General features: G+C 38.1%; 1 protein-coding gene across 4 annotated transcripts in view; it reads left to right on the forward strand.

Annotated features, from left to right (window-relative positions):
- ARID4B (AT-rich interaction domain 4B) overlaps positions 1-23,354 on the forward strand; it is a 91,638-nt gene that overhangs the window by 22,012 nt on the left and 46,272 nt on the right. For all 4 annotated transcript variants that reach the window (XM_075089448.1, XM_075089451.1, XM_075089452.1 and 1 more), the window contains exons 3-7: positions 9,124-9,234; positions 14,032-14,097; positions 14,697-14,787; positions 19,116-19,195; positions 21,471-21,562. In XM_075089448.1, the coding sequence (XP_074945549.1) occupies positions 9,124-9,234; positions 14,032-14,097; positions 14,697-14,787; positions 19,116-19,195; positions 21,471-21,562 (440 nt within the window). The remainder of the gene's footprint in view (positions 1-9,123; positions 9,235-14,031; positions 14,098-14,696; positions 14,788-19,115; positions 19,196-21,470; positions 21,563-23,354) is intronic.

Here is a 23,354-nt window from a genome sequence, read left to right on the forward strand (position 1 = left end):
TAAACTATCAAATAATGTTTGTTCCAATCCACTTGGAACACAAGCATATCATTATCATATAATTCTTTTCAGTTCTTTGAAACATCCCAAGTTTTTCATAGTGTAAGCAACATCTCTGGACAGAATTGTGGCCCATTTTTAAAATGGGGGCAAGTTATCCAGACCTAGTAATTTAAATAATGCTCCTAAGCATTATCTGAAGCTTTCAGTAGGAAGAAGTGTGTTTGTCAAGGGAAAGATTGAATCTAACTTATTTTCAAGTGCAAAATAGGTATCAAGGACATCCTTTTTGTTAAGTTATTTCACCTTCTAATAGCAAAACACATTATTGATTGCTTCCTTTTTTTGACTTAAAATTCTTCATACTTGAATGCATTTTGGTTCTTGCACTAAACACACAATCTGGAAGAAGTCTTTCAAATATCTGTGACTAAAACAAGTCTTAATTGAGAAACTCCTTATTTCAAGTTAATAATTACTTTTTAATCTGTACATATGTAGAAACTGGTGTTTGACTTCACTTGGAACATACAATAAAGGTCTGACCAAAATTAATGAAGTTGCACCGTTTGCAGTACTAAAGTGTAATACTAAATAGTTTGAATATTTGGTTAAACCTTACAGAAAAATTGCAGTCTGGTAGCTATGGCAATGATTGGCTTAAAAAAAAGATTGTATGTTCAGGGGGATAAACAGCAGGAGCAGGCATTCAAAATATCTTTCCTTCATGTGGTCTTTCAGCAATACAGAACAAGAGGAGAGACCTACAGAAGGAACTGTAAAGAATTGATATTATTTTTAGAGAGACTGATCAGCAGTTCTGGAGTGTTTGATTAAATAAACATTTTATAGAGTGGTATGCTATACTGATAGAATACAGATTTCCATTCTTAGGTCTGAAAGTACTAGAGAACTAGTACTAGAGCCTGCTTGCCTTTGAGTAAGATACGCCTTAGCCCCATTCGGCAGACTTGGAAGTTGGTACATGCCTGCTGGGTTGCATCGTTGTGCAGGAAGTCTGTGACCAAATTAGGAACAGAATCAGAATTCAGTGGGTTTTATTCAGTGTGGTATGGAAAAATAATCTAAATACTGTATTATTTTTTAAGCACCGTCACCTTTCTGGATTTGCTGTTTTGAATAGGAAATGAGGTAGTTACAGTTTGAATGTTTGGAAATGACACTACCGAGAAAATTTCTGGATGGAGACTCAAGTTGCTCTTTGACAATGATTAGGATTGACTGACTTTCTTTGAAATCTTTCTCATTTTCTGAGTAAAGTAGAATTAAAATATTTTTATAGTTCTGTATCCACCAACTTTGTGTAGTTCCAAAAAAAGAAAGGGATTACTAGTTCCATACAAATTCAACTTTACACAGATAAGTAAAAAAAATTAAAATCCATTCTGCATTTAAAACAGATACATTAAATAAAGGATTTATTACCTGTGGTTACTAAATCGAACCTCTTATTTTGGGTCATTTGGTCCTTCATGATCACAGAACCTGTAAATCCCTTCCACATAGTTCCTTTTTATTCAGAAAGGAAAATCAGCTTTTGCACCTTTTCAAGTCTCTAAGAACTTTAAATAAGCTAGGTATTGAATGGATCTAACTTAATCATTTGAAAAAAAAAGATAAATTATCCCCTTTGCACTGCAGAGAATGCTAAGGCTGTCAGATGTTGGTTTAGTGCTTCCAGACATCTGTCTACTAGATTCTGCTAACTTCCAACTTGGGGGGTGAGAAGAGGGAAGCAATTGTTTTTGCTACCATTATGTGCTGTCTAATGTTTGCTTACAAGACTGGTGAGGTGTTAATTGAAACTTCCTGTAGATTTTCAACTGAAACTTGAAGTACGTTTTGTTACAAGAAGTGTCCCTCCTTCTGCCCCCTGCTTTTTAATTTAGAACTGTTCGATCATGATGTTCTTACTGTAATTCTGATTCGTGGGTAAAATATTGATAACAATGAACCATTTTCCTTCAAAAATTTCAAAATTATTAGTTTTGTCTTTCTCTCAAATGTACGACAGTAACAAAACAAACAAAAAAATGAAGCTAAAATCTGATTTTCAGCCAGGAGAAAATTTGCCCAAAGCACGCTCTTACTCTTGGGCTTTCATGTAATACCCTTTTCATATGAAAAAACATCACTGCCCTTCATTATGTGTTGTAGTTCCAAAGTTTTCAGAAAAATTCTTCCTGTTTCCTTTTGCGGTGTTCTCGTTTCTGGGAGGTGGAAGATGGGCCAATGGATTGACATTTTTAATAGTTTTTTATCTTCTGGGCTTCAGTCTTTGTTTCAGATACTGCATTTGTCTGAGGAGTTATGTGCCTCAGTAACATAAGGTTTGTAGAAAGGTTTTAGAAGTTTATAATCTTTGTCACTCTGAAAATACATGAGGAATGTATTTGAAATCAACTGTAAGTATATTTTTATCTGCCAAATTGAGTATATTAAATGTGTTATAGTAAGAGTTTATTCCTGAGGATGTCTGCTCTTACTGTAGTGTCCTCCTAACCACAGCAGGTTGAGCTGTAAGCAAAATCTTGCACTCTTAATTTCACTCAGTAATTTTGTTTACGAAGAGATTGATTCTGCAGTGTGTGGGCAACTCTCTGCTATTGGGTGGAACTTACTGCAGTTTGAAAGTACTTACGGAAATAATATTTATTTAGGTTAAGTATCTTAGTAATTGGGGAGACTTTTTTTAATGGTTTGTGGTTTTTTCACCTGTTTTCATGACAACAGTTGTTCAGCACTTGTCTAGGAGATGTTAGATTGACCTGTGTTTTCCAAAAAATGATGATGATCTTGAAAATTGAGTCTTTTCAAGCCTTCATTGCCCCAAAAGTTTCTGAAAACCTGTTGAATGACTTTGGGGTGGCTGCTAATTCTGCAGGGTGGAGTGGGAGTTTGAAGTTACCAGCTACCTGAAACTTTTGCCCTTCATTAGAAGACTTAAGGATCTGGCTGGGTTTTGGGTTAAAGTAGTGGGTATTATTGGTGGTTTTTGTCAGTCCCACAAATTAGTGGGGAGGATGACTGTAATTGAAATAGTTGAGTATTTGTGTGATAGTTCCACTTGCAAACCGGGTGCTTCCATCCTCAATTATGGAAGATGTGCAAACCATGAGAAAACACTTCCTTTGGAAAGATAACTTCAAAATACTGTGGATGGGAGAAAAAAAAGTATTGCTGCTGTTCCTCTTGCTTAATATGGATGAGGAAAAAATTAGATGTTGAGCCTTATGATGCTTCTTTTTTAAACTAAATTTGGATGCCTGGCAGGGTGTATGTGTGGGGAGAGGAGGGTCTTGAATCTTTCACAAGCTTTTTCTGAACCTTGGTTATTGAAAATAAACAATGTTAAATTTCCATTTAGAAACTAAAACCTAAAACCAGTCCTTTCTTTTGAGTAGTGGTGGGATTGTTGGGGTTTTTTTTAGGCTCCATGAAAATGTTTCACTAGTTTCTTGACTCAAGAGTTGTGTAGATAAACGCTGAATTTTGAATGTTTAATACAAGCTGAAACCCTGGCTTTTCAATATTTGTATATATGAAAGACAAAGGGAAGGTACAGACCCAGTTTTCTCTTTGCATATTAATCTGAAAGCAGTTCTGCAGGCTTTCCTACTAAGCGTGTCTACTCTGTTTCTAGATTGAATGCTTAATCTTGTTTTCATGTGGTTTACTTGGAACATCCTGTGTGTGGTGCAGAGGAATACAGATTAGGAGATAGAAATAATATATTCACACAGACTGTATTAGAGGTGCTTATAGGCAAAGGACAACGTAAAACAATTTTATCAGCTGCTGTACAGCATGACAGACTTTACAAAGGAATTCGAATGCAGCACAGTTGTGAAAGTGAAGGTGCGAGGATGATTTCATCCCACGTAGATGGAAAACATCTAAATGTCTAGAGAAACCGAAAAAACGACCTCTACCAGCCTTAGAAGGTATGTAAAAGCATGATGCATTTTAGATAGCAATGTTAAAATGTTTGTTCCAAAGTGCTCTGGAGGGGTCCGTGTGTTTCCTCCCTCACGCTTGGAAGACCAGAACTATTAAATCCGATGTGAATGTCCAAATTCAGAAGATGTGCAGGTTGTTTTATGATGCGGGCATCTAGCCATTTATCAGTCCTTCCAAGTATAATCAGCTCGGAGGCTGGCGCGGAACCCTTCCAGCAGCCCGCTTTGCCTGCCAAAGAAAATTCAGCCACTGAATTGGTGGAAATTGCTGACTGGTCACCTAGAGACTGCTCCGGATTTAAGTGGTAAACCAGCTTTTCGGCTGCGGCAGCCCGTGCTGCCTATAGACGATCCTGTCCGTGCCTAGCAGTTGTGAATTGAGAGAGCAAATAAACCATTCACCCTACTTCCATTAATAAACCAAAACTGAGCAGTAGTAGTACAGCGGTCGCCCCTTAGTTTGGATTTCGTAACGGAAAGTACGGAACTGCAGGCAGCCCGTCCCTTTTTACCCCCCCGCCCCCCCCTTTGCTCACCCACGAGAACGCCAGAAATGACGAAAGTGGTTTTTTGGCTGTTGATGTAGGGCACGGGACCGGATAGGCATGTCGGGCTGTGCCGGAGGGGTGCGCCCGGGCCGCAGGACCGACCGCCGGCGCCCCGCGAGCCGGCCCTGCCGGTGCCCGGGAAGCCCTGCGTGCGGCTTTACTGGGCAATCGCCTTAAGGGGACGGATTTAGTTTAACGGCAATCCGCGCTTAATCTGCCGGAGCCCCGGGCGCCGGCGGGCGGGCTGCAGCGCCCGGCCAGAAACTTCTGGCAGCTTCCCGGCTCGGGCCCCTCCTCTTAAAGCGGCAGGGCTCGCCGCGGGGGGGGTGCCGGGTCGGGCCGCCACCTGCGCCGCGGCGCTGGCCCCCGGGGAGGCGCCGGTGCCCGCCCGCGCCCCTGCGCTCCCCCCGTCCTCCCTAGCGAGCCAAGCGGAACCGCCCGCGCTCTGTTTCCCTCGGGCAGCCGTATCGAAGCTAGACCACCGAACCGGCTGCCTGCAGTCCGTTGGGCAGCGGCTCATACCGCTGGTAACGTTCAGTTTTCAGTAGTCGACATCCAACTTCTGCGAACGCTGGGGAAGGTCTCGCCCCGGGGTCTTTCCAAAACAGCCCTTCTGTGCCCCTGGCCTGGCTGCGGCCACTCTCTCCCGGGGGAGCCAGGCCTCGGATGCAGTCCTCTGCTGGTTTCTATTTGGAGAAGGACGTCCATCTCCCGTTGTCACCCAGCAGAGCCTGCTCCCCTTATGCTAGCTCGGCCTCAGTCATTCATGCAAACAAAACAGTGATTCCTCATGTGAGTGCCTGGTTGGTGGGTGGTTTTGATGAGGATCTTAAATACCAGTCTTCTACCAAGAGTGAAAAAAAAAAAAAAATTGAACAAAACCAACAAACCTAGAGCTTCACTTTTCCCTTTCTTCTTCCTGTGTGAACTGAAAGATGTTTCAAGAGAGTACAGAGCCTTAGAAGGGTTGTGAGGGGAAAACCGGGGTGTACATTGAAGCTGCTCTGAATTAAAGAAGTTCATTATATTATAAATGAATGATGGCATGTGCTGGGCATACTTTTCAGTTTTCCTGTTGAACAAAAGTTTATTGATGGTTTTATGATATGCTACTGAAGAGATGATTCTTACCTACAAACTTACACAGTGCAAGACATTATGTTCAGATATAAAATGTAAATGCAAATTCAGATTACCTGGTGTTTTAAAATAAAATGCGGGCTGAGACCGCAGCCCAGAGATTTGGAGACAGCAATGTAGAAGACTAGTAGAGTTGTCTCAGAATGAAGCCTTTAATAATTTTAAGAAGCTTAGAACTTGTTATTGTAGGGTAGTCTGCTGTGTCTCCCCGTTCCCCTTAAAAACGGTTGCAGTGCTTCTTGTTAAGATTATTTCAATATGCTTGTAATACCTTTTTCCAAGATTACTGAATCATGTTCTCAGATTTTAGCTGTATTTTAACATACTATTTTTTTCCTGGTAACCTGCACTGAAAAGCAAAGGAAGAATAAAAACAAATCCTGCCAAAGCATGTCAAAATTAAATAGGCAAAGGTACATTCACTGTGAGTGTAAGGACATCTATTAAATGACATGAGCACAAAGCAGAGAGGGGATAACAAAGGTAAAAATAGCTGTATACTCCTTTTAAATCCCTATCTAATTTTGGTGGAATTGAATACAACCTGCATGAAAGCAGGTGATTCATTCAGAGTTGGTGAAAATTACAGAGTTGTGGAAAGGATTATCTGAAATTAATGGCAGACTTTGATCCTTACTGTTTACTTTTCTGGTTTGCATTCTATATGATGCATCACATCTTGCTAGCTGTTTTACCTTATCACTGTCAGCTGATACTATCAGTCAGAATGAGGGAAGTATTTTGAAAATTTCACTTAAGTGATTTGGGAAAAAAGCCCACATAAATTTGTGTTTCAATGGAATAATGAAATTGCAGAAAATTTTCCTATATGCACCCCTTGAAGATTTCACACAGTTATTTTAAAATGTATAATGATTCATAGTGGTAATTAAAGAAATGCATTTCATCAGTATAAATTTTCCTCTCAAAAGCCACTCCAGTACTGTATTTTTAGTAAACATACCTACAGTGGTAAGCAAATGGTCCATATGCTTGCTATTCTTTGAAATTAATTCCAGTGAAATGAGTTAGCTCTATTGTAAAAGGAACTTGAGGAGACTTGGGCTAGGGATTGAAGTTAACTTGTGTGGTGGTAACAGAAATCAATTCTTACAGATGTTTGTTCTTCAAATGAATATTCTTTTTGGAAGAAGCTTTTAAAAATAAGCCAGAGTAATGATAATCACTAATATTGGTGATTATATACCAAATAAGAACTTACAATCCTGTTTTAAAGTTTGATTGTTGACTTGCCTGTTCCTCTGCCATAAACTTCCAAACAGTCAAAGACCAGAGCTTCGGATTGTCTTGGTTTCCAGTATTGTAGACCTTTTTTTTTTTTTTTTTTTTTTTTTTTTTTTTTTTTTAAAAAAAGCTAATGTTCAGTAGTATTGAAGGAAAAAGTGTTCTTTATTTTCTTAACGTGCAGCTTAAGGTTATGAGTTGGTCTTTGAGATAATTTGTTTGGCTGTATAAGGAGGTATAGACTGATACTGACACAAACAGCTCTTGAAGTGTTTGTTTATAGGAGAATTCTAGCTATGTGCATCTGTGTGGACCCATCTGGGATCTGTCTGTCTTGTTAAAGTAATCTCAATACTCCATGCCTTCCTTCCTTTTAAGTTTGGAAGATAACTGACATGAAAGACTATCAACATTGTAGTGCTGAAAGAGTTTCTTCACTAAAGAGCAGGGGAAAGCAGGAAGGATGATCCCCTTTTAGAGCCTCACTGACTTTGCAAGAGTTGCTTTCCCCTCTTCAGATTTATGTTGTGTGAAGCAGCCACTATTTAGTACACTCTACTGAGAGTACTAAGCAAAACCAAGTTTATCACCACCTGAGTCCCTGTTCCGGCATCCTTCCAAGTGGAGTAAGAGAAAAGCATTGCAGCCTACTTTGAAGGCAAGTACATTTACACTGTTAAAAAAGCAAGGAGGGAATGTATTTCAGAATCCCAGTGCTCTTAACAGATACCTCGTTAATCTCAGTTGGGTTTTATTGGAATAGGAATGGATATGTGTTCATGGATATACTACCACCAGAGGAGTATATCCTACTACTCTGCATGCAGTCACGCACCTTACGTGCAGAGGGAGAAAGAGGGAGGGATTCATTAGAGCAGTTGTGTTTCTGATGATCTTTAACAAATGCGGATTGGTAACAGTTTTCTAGTACTCTGAAACATACCCTATTACCTGAAAATGAGAGGTTGGCTTGAACAGTCAAGGTGAAAAATAATTCATTGGGAGATAACACTAAGGCATCTCGTGTTGCTCAATTTCAAGTTTTGCAAAACATACATTTCTGAAAAATCATGCATTGAAGCATTCAGCTACACACTTGCACGTCTGTACTGCTGATGCATTGGAGCTAGAAACAGCCACTGGGAATTACCTGATGCTGAGTGCAAGCACCTCAGTATCAAATTGTAGCTCTGAGACCTGCAAAGGAGATTATCTCTATATTCTTCCCACAGAGAGCCTGGATGTGCCAGAGTTTCCTTTTGTAAGCTGTGTTTGAATCTGTAGGGGTGCAGAAACATGACATGGGCTTAGACACAAGGGCGTAGATCTTTCTTCCCAGCTTGTTTGGGGCTGTATGGAGGCTTGCAGCTTTTGGGAGTGTACCTTACTGCTGTTGCTTGTCACCCTCTGCTTTCTCTCTTCTGACCCATTAAATGATAGTGGGGTGGTTCAGTTATCTAGAATCTCCTCCCCCAGATTACACTAGGAGAGCCTGTGTGAGAGAAGATGGACCTCCTTGGAAGGAGCAGAGCCGTCATGAGCTCACTTTGCATGCTAGTTGGACCCATGTTCTCCTCCTACCCTCAGAATAACTTATTTCCCTTCTATTACTTGTTTCCTTGTTTGGGTGTAACCTGTTCTGTGGCTTGTTACAGAACCTTCTCTTTTGCCTGGGCCCTTCACCATCGTTGTGTGTTTATCCTACAGTTATCCTCCTACTGTAATCTGTCCCTCGCCTTGCTCTCCTGGTGAGCGCCCACCTGTATAATTTACTTTATTCAAAAGTGAAAAAGCAAAGTCTCTTGTTCTACTGACTAATGAAAAATGAACCTCAATTATTTGAGAGAACTAAACACCAGTGTATTCATGAGACTCAGATCGTGAGGCAGTTGAAGGAGAAATAGAACACTTGGCTGGCCTTAACCATTGCAGCAGAACTGGTTGTCTGCTGTGTCTTCAGATGGTGCAGAGGTTGGAGGCTTATGTGGTACTTGTTGCAGACAACTGTGGTATCAGTTTATTATATTTATAGTAGTCATTGTATGAGTTTAGTGTTGTATTCAGTGTTTCTGCTGCTGTGATATACATATGCTGTCAAGTTTTATTGGGCTGTTTTGTAATGCCCTGTCCACAAAAACTAGCAAGAACCTTGACAGCTATATTGCCAGTGGCCAGTAATTAAAAACCAGTTGTTTTTCTTTCTGTTCCAGGCCATTGATGAGCCTCCCTATCTCACAGTGGGCACTGATGTGAGTGCAAAGTACAGAGGAGCCTTCTGTGAAGCCAAGATCAAGACAGCAAAAAGACTTGTCAAAGTCAAGGTATGTGGTTTTCCTGAATACTTTTTTGGGGGAAAAAGAAGTCACAATGTTCAGAATAGCACAATGTGAAACTTCTTTATAGTCTCAAGACAGCTAAGAGGCTGTCCTTTCCTTGGAGGCTGGCAGTGCAGTCTTTGAAATAACAGTAAGCTTATTTTTGTTGGCAGGGGAGGGGCTCCCACCACCCCCTATGCAATTAAATATGCCCTGTCTCTTTCACTGCTTTGTCATCTGCTTGCATCTAGTATTTGTGGCCTTCAATGCCATAGGCTGACCTTAAAGTAATTGATCAAGATAAAACAAATGTAAGCTCATGTATGGGAGAATGTTATGAGAAAATAGCTAAAACTCCTTAAAGTAGGTTTAATACGATTTCTTTTACTTCAGGAGTACAGGTCACTGCCATTTAGCAGTAGCAGCTAGGTAATGGTTCAGGAACAAGATGAAACCCTGCTGTCTTCTAACAAAGACTTGGCATATTGAGTTCTACAGAATAGCAAGCAGGGGATCTCACCTAATCTTTATGATGACTAGTTAATGACTGAATGAATCAATATAAGCCACATGCAGTACAAATAAAAATTGTGGAGAGGGACTACGAGAGATACATTTTAACATCCCTTGGAAATTTAAAGTACCATTTCTAGAAATAAAGAGAACAATGTTTGGGCTTGTTTTTATTTTATAGTAAGTCTACACTGCAAAATAGCCTTATATTTCTGTTTGGATAATGTTGCCCTAAAAGCTTCTAATCTGAGAGCAGGTACTATTTTTCTGCTCTACCTCTTAACCTCATACAGAAACATAACAGCAAGGATCAAAAGCACTTACGAAAAATAAATTAGATTGTTGCTCTGCAACAGAGTTATAGTGGCAGAATGTTTTTCTTATATCTACTGAAATTTAAGTGATAACGTGTGGATTGTGAGTGGCGATAACGTGTTAGAGAAGAGCCTCCGTAATACTGTCATGCACTGCTTGAATCTGCCCTCATGCTGTGGCCAATGTTTGCCTATAGCATGTATGAGGGAGGGAGCAGTCTATCGCCAAAGCTACTGGGGGGATGGACTAGTGTCACTTATTTGATAATAATGGTAATTGTAATGAGAAGATGCTAGTCTTAAATCTGACATCTTTAAAAAGCCTTTAGAGCAAATTAGTGGTCTTTTAATTTCATTAGTCATAACTCTTAATAGCATCAGCTGGTCTATGCTTTACAGCACCATTGAGTTTAAGTGACTAAGTATTGGTATTTCCGCTGCTAAATATCAGTATTTAAGTACAGGAATTGTGTTGTGCCTAGATCAGTGAAATCTTAATTCCTTTCAGCTCTTCAGAGGGCTTTCAGCATACCTTCTTAGATGGCCACTTGCACATAAGTTTGTTTTTCATTGGTAAATATTTTGAGTTTATTACTTGCAGTTTGGCACTGCAGTGTTTTGCAGAAAGGTCTCGAAGTGGAATAGAATTTTTACTGCAAGTTGTCTGGGGAGGCTGTGCCTAAAGCCCTGTGGATTCAAGTTTGTGTGTGTATATGTGTGTCTTCGCTGTTCCTGTATAGCTGAGGGCAGTTAAGCCCCAGTACTGTTGTTCTGTAGAGTAACGCAATCTCTGGCTGAGGTTCTTTTTTTGTGTGTGTGTGCCTGAGTGCAGTAACATGTATCAGTTTGCATTGTCTTTCCTCCACCCAGGAACATATATTTCTTAAACTTAACAGTGATGCCTTGATTTTCACTAAAAACCTTCTCAGCTCTTCCTGGCACATGCAGACTTTCCACAGTATTGGCTCTTACCAAGATTCTTATTATCAGGTGTACTTTATCTGGAATTTTGGTGGTCTATCTGCTGCATTTATTTTCCACTTGTTTAACAGTTTCTTCTGGTTGTAATGTATTTTACGCCCTCATCTCCTAGAACTACCAGAGGAAAAGGAAAATAGATTAACTTCATAACAACATTTTTATTTTGAAGATTTCGTTTAAGCTTTATACCTAGATGCTCTCTTGAGAAAGGAGGATGGCAACAAAATTTTTTCAATATGGAGTATGTCATCTTCAGGCAGGTAGAATACATTTAATCACATCTCCTTTTACCTTTCTTCTTCAGTTGAATTCTGCTATGTAGAATATTTTGAGGGATACTGTCAAAATAACTTCTCCATTGCAAGTGCTATGTATTTATCATTTCAGTATCAATAGGTACTGTCCTCCACAGTTCAGCAGTCTTTGGCAGGTTCTGTACATGGTACAGAATTTTACATTAACAATGTAACTGCATTACACTTTGTCATGGAAAGCAGTAAAACTTAAGATTTGCTTGGAGTTGTGACAAGTGTTGAAGGCAGTGCAAGCTTGACTGAAGGACAAGACTTTCAGTGTTAGAAGAGTGGTAGGCCACTTCATAGGTCTGTTACAGCTTTTTTTAGAGAGCTATTTAAGCCAGTTTATTTTGACAGTGTCCCCTAAAACAATTAGCACCCACTGGCATTTGGGCACCCTCCACAGAAGTTTCAGAAGAAACTGTTTTCTGTGTAGGTCTTCATTAAACAGAAACGAGTGCAGCATCTGCTGTGTAGAGCCTACCAGGACTGTCTTTTCAGGATGGTGAAGAAAAGGGAAATTCAAACTGAATCTAAACAGGTTGATGATGTCCTGAATGTCTCAATCTTTTGCCTGAGACAGAAAGGATCCACACTGACAAATACTATGGGAATTCAAACCCACACTAACAAATACTGACATCACTTTTCTGAGCTTCAAGAAAGGCCAGTGGTGTCACACTTAGTTTGGAATGTGAATATTTCTGTTACTAACCAGTATTTTTTTGGGTAGGTAGGAATATCTCAAGAAGCAAAAACTGTTGGTATCAAAAAATCTTCTCAGAGAGAGTCAAAGCCCCAAGGCATCTTTAAAAAGAAAAACCGTTCTGGAATACACAATAGCAATTTGCTTTGTTTACCTTTCATCTTAGTACATTGTGGCTGGCTCGTGGTTTTGGAGAGAGTGCCTTTTTGCTGTAAAATACATTTAAGATAATTACAGAAAGTAATTAAAAACAGATGTCTCTAAATCAGTTTTGATATAGTGGATATTTCATATGAGCCAATAGTGACCACAGGTTTCAGATTACTTTGCATCTGAACTGAACTTTTGATTTCTAGGTAAACCCCCCAAAAGAGAGGAATAAGTACCTGTATCTGTCAGGCTGAAGTCCAGAAGAGTGGTCTTTCTTTGCTAATCACTTCCTAGCCTGAATCCTTTGTCTGGCTTTCAGGTTACAAAATATGATTTTGTCTGTCTGGTGGACAGAAAGTATTTGCCATTAGTAGGTGAGGTGATGCAGCTCTAAAAGGAGCGTACTCTCACAGCAATATGTATTTCCATGGTTCTGACAGAAAATGGACAAGATGACTGTTTCATGAAGTAGCACCTGGAAGGCAGTAAAGCATTTTAGTGTATTTGTTTTCTTGCCAGCCAGCCAAGGTAGGCTTTCCTTAGTCCTGGTTGTAGGCGTTACTCTCAGCTGTTCACTCCTTTCAACCTTTACAGAACTCTTTAAACTCTCCTCCTGAGGAGGTTAAGTAGAACAATTTGTGTTAGAGAATGCTGTTGTTCTGCAAGAAATTTTGCTATTGCTGTGTGCTGCAGAGAAGCTCTCAACAATATTGAGAGCATAACCTTGGGTACAGTTGTGAACCAAGTCCTCAGATTTAATAGAGGATTGCTGTAGTTGAGAGTTACTGTTACATGGCTGAATATCTTGTTACATTCTTACTTATTGTGAACACTAAATAAACCACTTACACCAGGCAAGTGTGTTCTGGTGAACATTAGAACATCATTTGTGTGTGTTAATAAAATGTACATATGTACATAAAATGTAATGACAGAATTTTCTCAGTTTCCCTGAATTTTAAAACCAGAGTGGAATTAAAACTTCAGGTGTAACTGCTGGGAGGATCACTGTGACTTCCAGTGTGACCAGGTTAATTTTGAGTGAAATGAATGGTGGATATATGTAGCATCTGATACTGATAACTTAATCATAAGTTTGAATTTCCAGACCATGTTTTTTCTGTGGACAGCATGTGTAGGATTAAAGACATAGCCAATGACGTGTGAAAGTATCTTGGAAATACTTACAGGATTTACTTACTCTGGTTTTGAAAGACAGAAGAGTTAGCCATCTCTACATTTACTTCCAGTTAACTAGAACCATGTAGGCTAGGCTGACAGTAAGTGAAAGGCTATTTGGGTTGTTCACTTTGCTTAGTTGACAGCAGCGTCCTTTATTTTTTGTGTGTGAATCTTTCAACTGTGAGCAAGGGAAATGAACTTCAATCAGCAAAAGCAAAATCCCCCATGATATGGGGTGAGATACAGGTGCTAAAACTGTTTGATTTCAGAGCATTGAAATATAAATGTTTCTTGAAAAATGTTTAAGCTCAGAACTCATGAAGTGTCTCCTTTCTTGGTGTGGTACTAGAAGAGTACAGTTCAAATCATTAAGAGAACAGAGATCGTTTGGGGCCATTAAACATTGTTGGTAAACTTGTTTGTCACTTCCTTTAGATGTAATGGTTCTATTGTGAAAGATTGAAAAATACTTTAGAAGTTTTGGTGACCAAGAAATTATCTCTTCATTTTTCTAAAATATATGAATGAAGCACAGTTTTCAGCAAGCAGAATTATTATGGTGGCTGACTGTAAAATGGGACTAAGAAGGGCTATTGACATCTGCATGTGCTTCTGCTGCTCAATTGTATCAAGTGATTGTCAGTTGAATTATATTTTTTAGGTAACTTTTAGACATGATTCTTCAACAGTGGAAGTGCAGGATGACCACATAAAAGGTCCCTTAAAGGTAATAAATTTGTTTACTATTTCGCTAATGCTTTGAAAAGCATTCTTTTTCAGTATTGACATAAATGTGTGTATGCAGTATGGGGTGAAGGTAAAAGGTTCAATTTATTACGCAGGCCACGTGGGATCATGAGGCATATAAGGTAATGCTGCAAAGCTAGAGTTAGTATACTCTTCATTTTAACTTCTTCCTTTGTAGTTAAAAGGGATACAGCATACAGGCTGATGCAAGCCTCTTTGTTCTTTTTGGCCTTAAAGCTAAGAAGTTTGGCTGGCTCTGATTTTTAGTCACTGTTGCTTTGGAAAACTCAGCTGGAGGATTTGACGGGCAAGCTCTTACACAAGAGAATGACATCACTCAAACTGGTTCTTGTTCCCCACCTGCTGGCAGGAAATAATCAGCTCAGTTAGTTGGCTTATTTTAGAGGAATGAACGACAGAAGTTTTGAGGGATACAAATATATTCAAGGAAACTGGAAGAGTGTGGTATATTTAACATAGAAATAGGTTAGAAATTAACTATGTTTGCTAAATACAAAAGTATTAACTTCATTGCCTGTTCTAGAAGCTCTCCAGTGCTAAGTGGCTTTTGTATTTTAGGTAGGAACTGTTGTGGAAGTGAAGAATCCGGATGGAACTTACCAGGAAGCAGTTATCAACAAATTAACAGATGCAAGTTGGTACACTGTAGGTAAGAGAAATAGTTATGTATTTGAATAAAACTCATGACTTAAAAATAGTGACCAGGACACGTCTTAAGCATGGTGAGAGAGATTTTTTGGAGATGCTTAGGTATTCAAAGTTTATATAAAAGCCCCCCAAACCCCAAAGTTCTTCATTTGGCTTTCTATAAAAAATTGTACCCATCACAATGTGAAACTGGGACCCAATAAAGATCTAGTTAATTGCTCTATAATTAGTAACTGCTGCTTAGATATTTAATACACTTTTGTTAAATATTCTGAAGCAAAGTATGCTATCATACTTCCTTAAAAAATGCTTTTAAAAACGCAGGTTGCCATAATTATTTTTCCCCACTCTCACACTTAGCTGCTATGAAAACCAAGATGGATTGTTTTTGTAAACAATCTTTTCCTGTTTGTTTTTCCTTATTTTCTAATGTAACATTTCAGACTTTTTATGATGCATCCATATGCCTGCAAGCAAATACAACTTCTCCCCCCCACCCCACCCTTTAAATACTTTTAAAGGCTTTATGTACATGGGTTTACTCTTTGGTGCTATGTACCAGTAGAATAATCTGTCTTGGGGAAAACTGGTCAAGTGCAGAATGATAATGTATTCTGTCTGTGTGCTGGTAGTCTTAAGGGAAATTTATTGGTTCTTGAGAAGCTACGTATTCCTCTCCTTGGCAGGTAACTGGGACATGGGAAGATGAAGACCAGGTCTTGAAGGAACCTTTGCAAGACTTAGCTGTTTTGAGATTTTAAGGGTGGTTATTCATGTAGTGATGTTGAAAAACTAGGGAAAGACTAGCTTTCCCTAGTCATAGTCCTTTTACAAAGGAATAGAGCTGTAAGCTTAGATAAGACCTTCCAGATAAGTGTTGCAGAAATTGTATCTATTTTCTTGTTGGAGAAGCATCAAAGCATGAGTAAAGGAGAGACCAGTTTAGGATGGGGTGAAACATAAGGTAGGAAGACAAGAATTAACGTTATAGATAGTGTTTCATAATTAATATAGAAGTGTCTCAGATATGAGAGCTTCTAAGAAAAAAAAGTGTTAGTGTGGTGTTAGAACTATGCTGCATGTACATGTTTATGCTTCTGAGAAAGCGTGAGGTTAGCAGTTCAGCAGGAAGAGTAAGATAGGAGTCCATGCAAAATAAATTTTGAAGGTGTCATGGAATTGCAGTAGCTAAATCAAAGTAGATGTCTGTCAAAAATCCTGAACTTGAGAAATAGGAAGAGGAGACCCAAGAGTTGAAACTGAAAACCATATTTTGTAAATAAAAGTAGACAAAAGCATGTTGACCTTGCAGAATCAGTAAAAGTAGCACATCTGCTGCCTGTGTAATGCACTTTGAGAGAGAAGTGACTCTGGCAGTGGATGATTAGAGTAATCTTTGTCAGGAGGGTGAGTGGAATGAGGCTGAAATCATCTTTACAGACAATGATGACTTTTCAGATCTGAGTGAAAGCTCTACTTCAAGAGATAGTTGCCATTTACTGCTATTTTCAGAATTGGCACACATCTTAACCAGCAGAGTTCTCTCTTGTTGTCCTAGCACTTGTTGACTTGCCGAGAATTATCTAATTACTTGCATTTTTAGTAATTGTATTCCCAAAATCATTATGATTTGGTCAAAAAAATTGTGAAGGGACTGGTAGATCTGAAGCAGTAACTTTCCAGAAGTTGTTTCTTAAGACTGTTTAGGCCACTGCAGCAGTAGCTTGTAGAATTTAGAGGAATAACCATTTTGGGGCTGCTTTGAGAACTCTTTTTAACACTAAAGTATGGGCAAGGTTGCTTTAAAAGCATCCCTCTCTGTCTTATATTCATAAGATGTTGTCTGAATAGAAATTGTACATCAGTTTGTTTATATGTCTTTTTTTTAGTGCTACTACTTGCCCACCAAAGGAAGATAGGAACTAAATTAAATTTCAGAAAAACCCAACTGGTATAGCCTTTTAAAATTAGTATAGCACAGTTACATATATGCATGAGGTGTCCTTAGTTTATTTGCTACCTTATAAAAATTCCTCAAAAAGCTCAAATTATTCCAATCCTGGTAACTAGATACTATTTCGTCATTCATATAAATGTGTCTTTAGAAAGTTCAAGTGGTATTCTTAACATTTAACTGTGTTTACCATGAGGAAAAAAAAATCATAGGATTGTTTGCTTTACTAAAAATGCAGAATTACGCATCTTCAAAAGTAATCTTATCCCCTTCCGCATGTTGTTTTGTCATTACATTGCTTTTTCTCAGAATTCAAAGTGGGTTTATTTGCATTAAAAGAGGCAACTTAAAGGCAACTTTTTTTCCTTTTCTTTGCAGTTTCAGAATAGGTGTGTTAAATGCATTACACTCCAGTATGCCTGCTCAGTAGATCGTTTTGAGGATGTTCCATTAGATTAGAATGTCGTCCGCGTAACAGCCATATGTGCTATGCTGGCCACACAAGTCTTTCAGGGGGGTGAAGCTTTTCCTTTGAGTGTGCTCATTTTATGGAACAAGATTAAGTAAGAATCCCACTGGCAGGGAAGAGGCCACGAGCAGATTACCACATAGGATACATAATGTGGCTACCTACGTAGCTCTGAATAGGTTTACCTCTGTTGTAGTCAGCTTATCCCTTGAAGTGGATAGATTTTTAATCTGTCATTATGTAAGGAGACTGTTATGTTAATTAACACAAACTGAATTAGAAACATGCTGCCTTCTATTTCAGTTAACCAAGGGGGAGTGTAATTATGTGTTGACCATTTGAGATGCAGCTCCATATCTACACGTTTTCTTGTGCAGTTCTTGTCCTTGACACTTTTCAGCAAATTCTGAAATGACAGATGCGTGTCTATAACTGTTACTTTATCATTAAACAGTACTGAACAATTACTGTAGTATAAAACACTGACTGGGGAATGGTAGTCACAAGGGGAAGTTTGTTCATCAAAAGTACTGAATTTTATATAGGGATGAAAAATTCTCAGAACAAGGTAAAAGTTACTTTCATATCAAATAAATACTAGTCAAGAATTTTGATGTGCCTTGTTGCTTTTTGTATATTTTTATTAAAATTAGTAAATGTCAAAAATAGAGTATAGCACCCACTATTTAAAAGCCAGACGTGGCAGAAAATTAATCTCTCTAATCTTGCCAGGCATCTTTTGCTGGCTGACAGCCATTCTCCTAACGTCGTTTTGACTCGTTTTTTCGAAGTCTTTACGTATTTGCACTTTTCCACCATGATTGAATTCTAATGAGACTGACAGAGTCAGGCTCAGCAGTTGATGGACAGAAGAGAAAATTTGAATGAAGGTGAAAGAGATGTTAAGAAATTCCTGAAACTTTTAACTTTCAGTGTAATATCTTTCATCTGATCTTGGCGTGGGTTTTGTGCCCACAAAAGTCTCCAAGGTCAGTGCAGTGTCGGGACAAGAATATAATCGTTACCACTGTTGGGGAGGGGAGAGGAAGGCAGTTCTTGTCTCACTGAATTGTATAAGCATAGCCCAAGGGTTGAAACTTGCCACGAAGTTTTCTTCTGTTAAGTACCTGTAGAAGACTTGACAAAAGCTTACTTTTTACATGACCGGTTTATCAGCTTCTGAAGACCCCACCATGAACGTGTGCAGTGCATTTCAGGATTCAAAAGGATAAAGTATGTAGCTGAAGTCAACTGTATTAATGGACTTGTTTTCCAGTTGGCGTTGTGATAGCAGAGGTGGTAGAAGGTCTAGAAACCAGGAGCTCCGCAGTTTTGTCACTACAGCTGGTTTTGATGATGCACTGCACTTTGATTGTCATCTTCCTTAGGCTGATATCACTGTTGGTTTTAGCAGAGTTGAATGAAGTCATTAAAGAAAGATATTGAACTTCCATATAACACTAAACTGTAACTTTTTTCTTCAAAATATCAGTTTATGTTTCTCCATAATAAGCATAGCTCCATTTGACTATTGTAGGAGTTTTGGTTATATAATAAAGTTGTGTAAAAATTGAAAATGTTTGAATAATAGTTTTTTGATCCTAGCTTGCGTTGATTTTTAATTTGTGTCCTCATCTGTCTATTGCCTGCTCAACTACTTATTACTTAAGTTTCCATTTAACATATGCAATCGTGGAGTAGCTACGGTGAGACAGCAGCTTAATGTATTTGATCGATCTGTGCAAATCCTTTACTGGGTATGCAGCGGTATTCAGGTACAGCTTTGTTTTAAGGACAGGAACATACATCTCTTTCTGAAACCTAAATCAAGCACTTACTGATATCCTGATATAAAAAAAATAATCTGTTTCTTTTTTCCCTTGCCTCACTTCTTACCCGGTAACAGTATTTGATGATGGTGATGAGAAGACTCTTAGACGCTCTTCCCTGTGTTTAAAAGGAGAAAGACATTTTGCTGAAAGCGAGGTAATTGAACAATTTTTATTTTAAAAAAATGTAAAAGTGATATTTTTAGTACCCCTGTCTTCAGTATGTTATGTACATCCATGCTGCTAAAAATGGGGATTATGTAAAATACAGTCTACAGAGTCTGGCTTATTCTTCTTTAAATCAAGAAAAGCAATTTTGTAAGTTAAGAAATAAAATCAGCATTTCATAATTTTCATTTTTGTATTATTAATGGTTCACAGATTGTAGATCACACAAAAAACAGCGATCACACAATGACTTTGCTTTATATTAAAAAAATTATCTGTAAGTATTCATTAGAAAAAAAAACATGGTAAATGAAAGAATCAATGTACATCGTTGGACATAATTGAGTTATGTTGGATTTTAGGTAGATGATCAAGTGCAATTTGTAATAGCTCAAACTTGAAAGTTCAGTACTTTTAAAAGGCAAATTATAAATTGCTATTACCTATTAATTTGAAGACATCAGTATTTTTAAGGTGGGTCATGTCAAAGGTGGTTTGCATATTAAAGTATACAGACATCTGTAGCAACTTTTAAATAATTGGAACTTTGGAATGAGGGTTGTTCCTTATTATGTAGACAAGCTGGACTGATGGGGAGATTTATGTAAACATATTAGCTTATTGGAAAGCTACTGAAGGCAGGGATTTTGCTCCACATAAATATACTTTATTGTAGTCAGCTGAGCTTGTTGGCTGCTTACTGCATTCTTGTGAAGGTTCAGATACCTTCTAGAATCCTAAGTCAGGATTAAAGGCATGTAGAGAAGAGGGCCTTAATTAGATGCCTAAATTTGGATTCAGATATAAATGCCATAATTTTAAAGATTGTGTTGTTTCTTCAATTAACTCTTTGTTATTAATGATTAGCACTCCTGAAAACTAGATTACTTCTGTTCCATAAATACTATTTTAATAGGTTTCAGGAGTATTACCTTGTAGTAAGCAGGTTGAAAATTTTAGTCTATATATATTTCTTTGCATCCTGTTTGGCTGAACAAGAGTAACTTCAGATTATTTTGTCAAATTCAAAGAAACTTTACATTCCAGGTGACTCCTACTGTTTATTTTATCATCATCCATATCTTAGCTTTTGATGTCTTGCCAGAAGTCACTGATAGACAATTCATTGTCACCAGCCCTCAATGAAACACATGTTGTGCATTTCTGATAATTACCTCATGATTGCATAGCTATTCAGGGAAAAATGCATCACCACTTTCTTTTGTAATTAGACCAGTGCCACATTGTCTTGTGTCATGTTGCTTTAGCTTTGTGTGTGACTTCCCAAGCGTGTGGGATCTTTTAGGGTGTCTATCACACTCAGAAGTGATCATGCATTTACCTCAAGATTTAAAAAGGCAGTTTTATTGTCTCTCTGTCCCGTAGTCTCTGACACAGAATACTTTTGAGATTCCTGCTGGTGTTTCATGTTTAAAAAGTCATATATGACTCAGAAGTGTAATTCAGAGGACCATGTTTGCTTTGGAAGGCTTTATGCTGTCTTTCAAAGAACAAGTGCCTGTATAAAAAAACCTCTGTACCAGGAACCTTCAAATAATTTAAACAGGTAACAGCAGCCACAAAAAGAAGATACTGCATTTCCATAAATCCTTCTGTTGATGTCTTAGCATTCTCCCTGAATGGAGAAAGTTCTTTCTTTCGCTCCCTCTCTTTTTGTTTTGATGCTGATACTGTGTCAAGTAGCACCCTCTCAATTATCAATAGAGCAACCTCTTCAAAATTGTTTCAGAATCTTCCTCTCCTATATCAGATTATGAATTGCTAACAAAAATACCATTAACTTATGTTTGCTGCTACTGAGTTATCTTGCAGTTTCATTTCATAGAGCACCTTTGTTTACTTATAAGTAGATGACTGGGTGTTTAGTCTGGTGATAGGACAGTCAGACTCTGCTGAAATTCATCGTGTAGAGATGGGCTTTCCCACGTCAGCAGAATACCTGATACTTAATTCTCTGTGTCCAAAGGCAGGATTTCTGGGAAGAATTGTCTATCTGTGTTGGACAAAAGTTAATTATTCAGAGGTGGGGAGAAAGTGCTGGAAAAAAATCCAAAACAAAACATATTACTTTTTAAAATTAAAGCAGTGATGCCTCGGCTGTACTTCTGTATTTCTTTTGTAATAAGACAGTCTCTCTATTGACAAACATTACTTTAACCAGATTATACAAACTTACGGTTTGGAGAATAACGTATGCTCTGTTTTGTATAAGTGTATGTATATATATTTTTCCATTTCAACAGACATTAGATCAGCTTCCACTCACAAATCCTGAACACTTTGGGACTCCTGTTATAGGAAAGAAAACAAACAGAGGACGGAGATCCAATCATATGTAAGTTTAATGTCTTTATATCTATGCCATCTGTGTGTGATTCTGAAGCTTTCACAGAGTGTGGAGTTTTATTAGTGTATGTTCAGGCTTCTCTTACTCAGAAAAACAGGAAGCTATGTGAAAAGTGTTGCTTAGCACTCAGACTGAAATTCAGTTTGATGTGTGTTGTTGCATGAAAGAACTAAAACAAGTCTTCACGTAACCAGTATTGGAAATAGTACTGTATAGAGGCAAGAGGTTTTTTCTTGTTTTTGTTATTTAAGTAAAAAAAGAAAGAGGAAGTGGAAATGTGTTGTTAAGCTATATTCAGAAGTAGAATTTTAGTATTATAAATGTGTTGGACTCAAACTAAAACCATTACAATGCAGTCTTTGTCCAGCTGATACAAAGTCTTTGTAGAAGGTATTACAATCCTCACGTAGACCTTTGGTTTCTCATTACAAGGTCTCTGAAGTGCTTTTTGAAATAGGTGAACAGAATAATGTTTTGCAGCAAAGCTTAATCATAGAAAAACAAAGTTCAAGAGTAGTGACTTGATTTCCTAGGTGCCAGAATTCTTGGTAGATGTGATCTTGAAAAAAGTGTTAGATACTCCACTGACTTTTTCTTTGTTGTTTGTGGGTGGGTTGGGTTTTTTTGGGGGGGCGGGGGGGCTGTTTGGGTTTTTTTTTGTTTTTGTTTTTAAAGTTTTGTTGTGGTAGTGGCGGCTGTGGGAAGGGAGTTTTCATGCTTGGATTACCCTTTCATGCTCTTTTTGATAGCTTGAAATAAATATGTCCCTGTAAATATAGAGGTACTATAAATTTACTCAATTATTGATTTACTTATTTGTGATGTATTAAAGGAAAAAGCTGGGAAATACCACAGAGAATGTGATTGCAGCATCCTTTGTGTCTGTGACTGGGTTGTTTTCTCTGTTTCCCTAAATGTACAGGGCATTATTATGGCAGAAACAACACACTCATCTTTATCTTGTGATTAATACCAACTGAACTGAGTAAAAAGACAAATTGCACAGATACTGGTATAACTGAGCTAGACTGTAGTCTGTCTAAAATAGTCCTGGCTTTCTTTCTAGTCCTTGCCTTCTTTCTTTTCCCACAAGAGGTTCTCAACCCCCAGAAAGCAGCCTGAAGGACTTGAATACTGTATTTTAAAAGAAATCACTATTTTTAAAAAGGATGTTGGGGGACATAAAATCAGGGTGAGGAAAATGTAATAATTCACCTCCGACTGTAAATTAGATGTCTTCTGTTAGACAAATGCTAACTGTGAGTCTTCTGTTAATATTGAACTTTGTGCTCAGAAGTAGTCTTGTGAAAAATGGGAGATAGATTTTAAAATTCTGCTTGTTGTGCTCATTGAACATGCTGTGTATTTTCTGAGAGCTAACCTTCAAAGTGACTAGTAAAAAAAGTTACGTATCTAGAGAGAGCCAGGAGTGTTGGGGGTTTTGGGGTTGTGGTTTGGTGTGGGTTGGTGGTTGGTTTTTTTTTTTTAAATTGGTTGCAGGTAATTTTAGTTGAAGTAGTTTTGTACATTTAGACTCCCTATATCATTAAAACCATGTGCAACTTTGTATGGGAACAGTCAAAACAATGAGCCAGAACCCTTTTTAATCAAAATGTTTTTTCACCTTTGCCCATCTACTTATGTTCTACCACTTCATTCAATGTGAAATTGAAGCAGTCATTGAAATGCTTCACTGCACATCTTTAAAGAACTGTTTCAGGGTAAATAGACTTCTTTTTCTCTTTGCTATTCATCTTCATAGCTGATGCTTCTTCAGAGA

Source organism: Phalacrocorax aristotelis, chromosome 3 (genome assembly GCF_949628215.1).
Source record: "Phalacrocorax aristotelis chromosome 3, bGulAri2.1, whole genome shotgun sequence".
Lineage (NCBI taxonomy): Eukaryota > Metazoa > Chordata > Aves > Suliformes > Phalacrocoracidae > Phalacrocorax > Phalacrocorax aristotelis.